This window comes from Mus caroli, chromosome 3 (assembly GCF_900094665.2).
Source record: "Mus caroli chromosome 3, CAROLI_EIJ_v1.1, whole genome shotgun sequence".
Classification (NCBI taxonomy): domain Eukaryota; kingdom Metazoa; phylum Chordata; class Mammalia; order Rodentia; family Muridae; genus Mus; species Mus caroli.
This window is the reverse complement of record NC_034572.1, coordinates 99,932,400-99,940,482: the sequence shown is the minus strand read 5'-3', so window position 1 is coordinate 99,940,482 and position 8,083 is coordinate 99,932,400. Positions and strand designations below refer to the sequence as shown.

Sequence of the window (8,083 nt, the reverse complement as noted above, 5' to 3'; positions counted from 1 at the left end):
CAAGTTCAGGGACAACCTGAATTACAGGAGATTCTGTCTCAAATTGGAAAAATCAAAAAAAATAAAACAAGTAAGAAGACAGGGGTATGAAGATGCCTACAGTCAGTGTTAGCTGTCCATTCTGGAGCTGTCCATTCTGTTCCCCACACTCTCCTAAGGCTACGATTGACCTTTCGATTCAGGGGAGAAAAAGTACACAGGTTACTGGGAACCCACATGGAAAACGGAGAGAACCGCCTCCACAAAACTGTCCTCTGACCTCCACATGTGTGCTGTCACACATGCCCTGCCACACAGCCACACGTCCACATGGCATGGATGTTATTAGTCCCATGTTACAAATGAGGAGCGCACACAGCAGTTTAAGTGAGTCGAGGTCAGACTTCCTAGAGTAGAGCCTGTATGATCTGATGTGAAATCTAGCGGAGTTGGAAAATAACAGCAATGAAAACCTCTTTCCATTGTGTTGTCTCCCCCCCCCCCCCCCCCCTCTCTCTCTCTCTCACACACACACACACACACACACACACACGTAATAAAAATGGAAGAGGAGAAAAAGCTTTAGGCTGACTCTTGGTAGGCTAGTCTCTATTTCCACTTGACTTGTATTTTTAAAAAGCAAAGTAATAAACCCATGTATTTGGCATGTACATTTGTTCAGTGTCTTCATATGAAAGAGAGGAAACCCACACCTATATTTGTCTGTGTGTCTCTGTACCTTTTCTTTTTAGAGAACACTCCCCAGTTTTCCTTTTAGGATGAAAACTTGCTGGCCAGAGGCAGGCCTCATGGGAAGATCCCTGGCACACTGATCTCGAAACCTGAAACCAGAGTGGAGCTACTCAGTTGTAGCCAGAAATTTTTGGTTTGCCTTTGCTAAATACTCTATGCTAAATGAGTATTTTTTCACACGCCAGGCTTCAGCTTCTTCTGGGCCCCAGGTTTTGGCTTCTTCCGAGCTGGCATAGCTCTTTATTCTCTCTTGGCAAGAATGAAACAACCCAGGTCCCAGCAAGCCACCAGTGGTAGTCGGAGGGACAAAGAAAAAAAAAAAAAAAAAAGAAAGTGAAAGTCCTTCTCAGAACCTCATAGGCATGGGTCTAAGGTCACCAGCAAGCCCGGCCGTGATGGTCCTTCCCACTGGAGAGAAGTGATTACTTTGAATCAAGCCTCCTCACAAAGGGGAGACTGAGCGATGTCATAATAACGGAGCTCGAAATTAAAAGTCAAGAGGTGCAGTGTGAAGAGTACTAGGAAACCAAGACTCTACAGCACTTCCCCCTCACCGTCCAGCCAACTGAGCAGAGGTTGTGACACCCCGGAGCAAGCCCAGGGCCTCTTCCTGGAGCTGCTCTCAAACTAAATCAGAGACTCACTAAGGGGAAGCCCTGAGCTCTTGATTCTTCTGGAGTGAAGAATGAGAAAGAAGGGACCACTGCTGAAATGATGACAAGAGGAATTAGGTGACCGAGCTCAGGCCAAGGACAAGGCTTTAGACGAACGTCAGGAATAGCTAATTCCACTTTTAGGTTCCCACTTCTCTTTGCTTAATTGGAACCATTGTCCTGAGGTTCTCATCAAATCAATACATTGTCTCTGGGAGTGAGACTCTATGGGTAGCTTCAGGTTCAGAGAGGCAAAAGCAAGGGTGGGGCTGCAGGGCTCCAGCCAAGTGACTGAGCCTCAAGTACGACTGTAATGATCAATCTTTTTTTTTTTTCCTCCTTCTCCCATCTCCTCCTGCCAAGGTCTCACTGTGTATTCCTGGCTGGCCTAGTACTCACTACATAGACAGGGCTGGCCTTGGGCTCACAGAATTCTCTGTCCCCCCACCCCCACCCTCGCCCCCCACCCCCCAGTATTAGGAGTAAAAGTATGTCTGTCATACTTAGTCAATGGTCAACTTTTGTTTTCCAGACCACAGAGACACTATGACCAGGTGCCTCACCCTCACACCATCATGCCTTATCCACCATGATCGACTGCACCTTCACACTGAGATAAAAATAACTGTAGTAGCCACTTCACAGAATTTCAGAGCCAAGGGGCACTTAAAATCTCAGTGGTTGGAAAAGGATTGACAGACAGGGTTACGGAGAGTCTCTAATCCCATAGCAACCCCTCTCCCCTCCCCCACCCCACCCCCACCCCCACATAGCTATGGCCTACACTCACAACCATAGCCCTGGGGAGATAGCCAGATACCTGGGCCTTGCCAGCTTAGACTAAGTGTTGAACCCAAGGCCAGTTAAGAGAATTTGTTTCAGAGGCAGAGGCAGGCAGATTTCTGAGTTTGAGGCCAGCCTGGTCTACAAAGTGAGTTCCAGGACAGCCAGAGCTACACAGAGAAACCCCGTCTCGAAAAACAAAAACAAAAAAGAGAATCTGTTTCAAAATAAACAAGGTGGGCAGTACCCCACCTTGGTAGGAAAAGGGATATCTGAGTTTGTCTTCTGGCCTCCACACGCAAAATTCACATGCACACCCCCCCCACACCCCCACCACCACACACACTAATGTGCACCTTCTCACACAGGAACATGTGCACACACAAACCCAGAAAATGATATTGACTGTTTGCCTTATATTTCGTAACAGAATTTAACAGGCGCTCAAAGATCACTTGTACTAAATAGCACTGACTCCTCATCTGGGTTCACAGAGTAACTAGGAGCCAGCAAAAGCCTGGCATCCCTGTCTTCATTTCCCATCTGTATCCTTTGGGCAATCTATTTACCTGCATATGGGCATGTCAGCTACTCAAGGACTATGTGGTGGTTTGGATTAGAAATGCCACCATCCCCAGGCTGGTCCTCAGTTGGTGGCACTGTTTTGGGCATTGCAGGCAGATGTAGCCTTGCAGAAGGATGTGCGGAAGGATATGCAGCACTGAGTGAGGTTAGACTTGGAGAGGTTAAAGCCTTGTCGATGCTTTCTGTTCACTCTCTGCTTCCTACTTCTGGTGGTGATGTGATCATTCAGCTTCTGGGTCCAGCTGCCATGCCTGCCTCTTGACGCCATGCCCACTCCCTACCATCATGGCCTCTTATCCCTCTGGAACGCGAAGCCCAAATAAATTCGTTCTTCTACAAGTTGTCTTGGTCATGAAATATTTTTTTAATAGCAACTGAAAAGTAACAAATACAGAGTATCTGTATAAAATCTTGTGATACCTAACTTATTTCATTCCTCCATCCTAGCTGAAGCCACAAATGTGTGTGTCTTAGTGTCAGCGTTCTCAAATGTCCTGTTCCAGACTTACAAAGCACTCCTAAAGATCTCCAGCTGTAGCCAGATGGTGGTGCTGCCTACCCTTAATCCCAGTTCTTAGGAGGCAGAGGCAGGCAGATCTCTGAATTTGAGGTCAGCCTGGTCTACATAGCAAGTTCAAGGACAGCCAGGGCTACACAGAGAAACCCTATCTCCAAACAAACAAACAAAGCAAACAACAACAAATATATCTCCAGTTGGCCTGAACCTGAAGTTGCCTAGGATTTCAAGAACATCAGAACCTTGCATAACAGGCGTCCTGCCCCCACCCCCAGAGGACAGCCATCTGCAATGGCAAAGCTGCCCCTTGGAACAGAAGTGATTGTGTTCCAGAAGCAAGCAGAAGGAATGCCAAGAGCAGTCAACTGTGCCTGCAACCCCCAAGCAATCCTAGCAAAGAGCTACACATCAGTTGGGCATCATCTTTTATTTGCTCAAATGCACCCACACAGGTGGATTTAGCCCTCTTTTTAAATCCAATTTGCTCCTTCTGTTCCCCACATTCCAGGGATCCTTCAGAGCAGGTTCTGTACGTCCAGCCCCACTAGAGTCTTCCTTTGATAAGACGAGACTCCCTCCACATTCCATCACTTCTTTGTCTGGGAAGGAAGGGCAGAGTCCGTGATAATCAGGAATGCATTGCCTTCACGTCAGGCTTCCACAGAATTGAATTAGAGAAGCTCAAGAAAATAACTGAAGCAGAAGGGGGCGGGGGGGGAGTGGAACTCTGTGGCAACCAGCCCAATGATCCCAATGCAGTGAAGGAATCAAGAATGTCTGATAAGTCCTTATAGTGTTTACTGATACCACATGCGAAGGTAGACGAGCTGGCTCTGTATCTGTCATGGTAATTACTCAGTAGTCTGTTCAATGTTTGAGTCCAAAGAATCTGAGGTCTGACAGAGCCTGAGAGCTCTGAGGATCAGAAAGTAGGTTTCTTTGAACTTTTTTATTTTGCAGGCGTAGACAATAGGGTTCATCATGGAGTTCGCATGGGACAACAGGATCCCCAGGCACATTGCGACATCTGGTATTTCTACATCAAAATAGGAAACAAAATTGATGATGGACAAAGGCAGCCAGCATAACGCAAACAAGAAGAGAACCAGAAACAGGGACTTAGCTGTCTTGAACTCCCGTCCATAAAATGCACGTGTCTCTCTGAAGCCAGACAGGTTTTGACTGAGCTTATTTCGGATGATGTAGAAGATGTCTAGGTAGATGACACACATGACAACCAGGGGGACGAGGATCCAGGTGACGAAGCTGAAGAAGACCATGTAATCCAAACTGACCACGGAACGGAAGTGGCACAGAAGAGTGCTGCTATTTTGAGAGCTCTCGAGGGTTGCTTTTCTATTCCAGCCAAACATGGGGGTCAGCCCCACCAGAAAGGAAACTAGCCAGCAAAGGCCCAAGAATAGCCATATTCTTCTTTGAGTGGTAACCGTTCTATATCTGTTTGAATGGGGAAAAATGGTGAGTTCACAACAAGAAATAACTCCCTGGGAGAAAACAAGAAAGACAAAGTCAGCTCTCCCAATCCTCTAATCTGCTGAGGTGAAATAGCCATGGCCTAATGTCACTCTGACTAAACCCTCTAGATATGAAGACAAAATGAGACTAGAATTATCAGAGGAAAATCCAGAAACTCCTCTGGAGTATCTTTTTAAAAACACAACAACTGAGAATTGTCAGCCATAAGTTTCCAGGAATCGGATTCCTATAGGCCTCCACTCAACCTTGGCTCCAAGAATTATTAATTTTTTTTAGACTTCTGTATTTTATTTTATGTATATGAATGTGTTGTTTGCATGTATGTTTGTATACTATATGTGTGCCTGGTGTCCAGGGAGGTCAGAAGTAAACACGGGATCTCCTGGAACTGGAGTTATGGGCAGGATGGTTCTGGGTGCTGGGAATGGAACCTGAGTCCTCTGCAAGAATAACAGACACTTTTATTTACTGAGCCACCTCTCCAGCCCTTCCCTGTGCTGTGGTGTAAGAGTTACCCTGAGTCTTGGGAGTCCCAGGCTGATGAGAATCATCTCAAAGCCTGCTGCTGTGCTGTGCTCTGCATTGTCTCTGTTGGCTATTGTACAGGAGCTCACAAACTGCAAGATACCCCCGCACTTCTATCTGTCCCTGTCCCCTTTTCACCTGGGCATCTATTCTGGTGTTTGAGTTAACCAATCAGAGTTTTGTTAAGTTTAATTGAAGTGTTTCAGAACCCATCATCATTTCTGCTTAAACAAACCTTCCTAAATAGCCTAAAACAGACTACAAAAGATTAAAACTAAGGCTTATCTCAACTAAACGTCATAGCTAACTAGAGATATTTCTTTTTTCTCTTTCTTTTTTCTCTTCCTTTTTCTCTCTTTCTTTTTCTTTCTTTCTTTCGTTCTTTCTTTCTTTCTTTCTTCCTGTCTTTTTTGTTTGTTTTTTTTTTTTTTTTTGTTTTTCGAGACAGGGTTTCTCTGTGTAGCCCTGGCTGTCCTGGAACTCACTCTGTAGACCAGGCTGGCCTCGAACTCAGAAATCCACCTGCCTCTGCCTCCCGAGTGCTGGGATTAAAGGCATGTGTCACCACGCCCGGCTGTCTTTTTTTTCTTTTTTTTTTTTTTAATGTAAGTACACTGTAGCTGTCTTCAGACACTCCAGAAGAGGGCATCAGATCTCATTACTGATAGTTGTGAGCCACCATATGGTTGCTGGGATTTGAATTCAGGACCTTTGGAAGAGCAGTCAGTGCTCTTAACCACTTGAGCCATCTCTCCAGCCTTAGAGATATTTCATGACAATCTCCATTTTATTGATGGCAGTGGCATAGCTACCATTTACTAAACACAGGCTCTAGGCAGGGCTTTTCTGAGAGTTTTACATTTATTAGCTTTATTTATTTAACCTTATAAAGGTGAAATTATTATCTTCATTTTAGGGATCAGGTAAAACAGCATCAGGTACTGTACAGAAGCCAGAAGTGATAGTGCTACAATTGAACGGAAGTGAGCCTGGTTCAGATGTTCAGAACCACTCTGAGAGGTGGAGAGTGAAGCTGAGAAAGAATGTGCCCAGTGTCAGATCAAAAGATCAGGGAGAGGAATCCAGACTTGTTTTCCTCCAGAGCTTGTCTGTAGTTTCTATGCTATGTTCTTCCCCCAAGAGAAACCAGAAGAAACCAGGGAATGTGATTTCTCATTGGACCGTCCTCTTTGCACAGAAAGTGATACTACCATTTTGCAAACAAGAAGATCCTTGTCTCAGGAGGGTTTTACATTTCATTAAAAGAAAAATTACATCCTAAGAATCCTTTTTCAACAGACTAAGAGACTAAGACAGAAGCGACGTTAAGATCTACCCTACATCTTCGAAGCCACACGCCCATCTACTTATCTCTTATGCCTGTCTTCCCCTTCTCCTAAAACAAGATATCCTATCTAGTAGGTCAATGTCACTTTGAAAACTTGAGATCAGATTCTTTTTTTAACTAAAAGATACATCACATTTTCATCATCTTTGGCTACCCTGGCCAAAAAGCAGATGCCCATGTTCCATGGAGAAGGGCTCAGAGCACCCTCGTTTCCTATTCCTGTCTCAGCTCTTCATGTCTAATGTCTTCACAAACCATGTGGTGCAAAGATATTCACTGCCCTTTGTAAATTTCAAGGGTCAGTTTGACTCATTTCTACGAAAAGGGTCTGGGAGCCAAACTTGGTAGCTCTAGCCTTCTCTCTAATCCACCCCTTTGTCAACCCCGTTACCTGACTGTCAGCTTGACCCGCAGGTATCGGTCTACAGCAATGGCCAGCAAGGACATGATGGAAGCATGGGTGAAGATCAGAAGCACACAGGACATGAAAAGGCAGGCATAGAAGTGCATCTTGACTTGCAGGCTGACAGCAATAGCCAAAGGTATGACCAGCACCCCAACGGCAATGTCAGCCAGTGCTAGGGAGACAATGAAATAGAATGTGGTAGTCCTCAGAGTGGGGTTCAGCTTGACCACCCAGATGACCAGCATGTTGCCCACAACAGCACAGAGCCCGATGGCAGCCTCCATGGTGATGTAGGTGATGTTCAGCCAGTTCGTCTCCGTGGTGTTGTCAGCTTTCATGCTGTCTCAGAAAAGCTTCAAGCGGAAGCTTCCGTGGCTCTTCAGCAGGATGTGTATGGGCCAGTGGACCCAGCTCTTGTCAGACTTCTGCCCAGAAGTTAGAATGTCACAACAGTCCAGAGAATTCACAACTTGCTCATTCCTTCTGGTATGATGCTTTCTTAGAGACTCTTCTCAGAAAGGGCCTGTTACAGGGCCATCAACCTCAGCCACTTATCCCTGCCTTCCCAATAACCTGGAGGATGCAGGTCTATGCAGCCAAATCCGAGAGTGCCACCGTTCTTACTTCCCCAGGCAAACAGAGTCAGGGCTTCTGCTGTCCCCTGGGCCCCAGAGAACTTTCGAGCTCCATCAAGATAAGCACTCCTCTTTAGAGTGTTTCAAGAAGTGAGATAGTCCAAGAGGAAGTACAGGAACCCTCTGAAGAAGAAGAAGAAAAAAAAAAAGATGGAAAGAGCACAGGAGGCTGGCCTGAGTCACATGGAGGCGACTCCAAGAGGAGATTAGAGACAGGGTCTGTTAGTGACAGCTGACAGTCTCAGCTACAGGGAAGGCTAAGGCAGTGGGATTACAGATTCAAGCCCTGTCTTGGTTACAGTGTTAAGGCCAGCCTAAGTAACCCAGAGTCTCAAAAGACAAAACAAAACAAAAATCCAAACCAACAAAAGAAAGAAAGAAAGAAAGAAAGAAAGAAAGAAA

General features: G+C 45.7%; 1 protein-coding gene across 11 annotated transcripts in view; it reads right to left on the bottom strand.

The window, feature by feature from the left end:
• LOC110291040 (adenosine receptor A3) overlaps positions 1-8,083 on the bottom strand; it is a 63,636-nt gene that overhangs the window by 11,981 nt on the left and 43,572 nt on the right. For 2 of the 11 annotated variants that reach the window (XM_029475609.1, XM_029475608.1), the window contains exon 2: positions 3,473-4,728. The exons of 6 other annotated variants lie outside the window; for them this stretch is intronic. In XM_029475609.1, coding sequence (XP_029331469.1) covers positions 4,122-4,643 — 522 coding nt within the window. In that variant the 5' untranslated portion in view covers positions 4,644-4,728 and the 3' untranslated portion in view covers positions 3,473-4,121. Of the gene's footprint in view, positions 1-3,097; positions 4,729-7,031; positions 7,584-8,083 lie in introns of those variants that run through there. 3 more of the 11 variants (XM_021157979.1, XM_021157978.2, XM_021157986.1) reach the window with 3 other exon arrangements.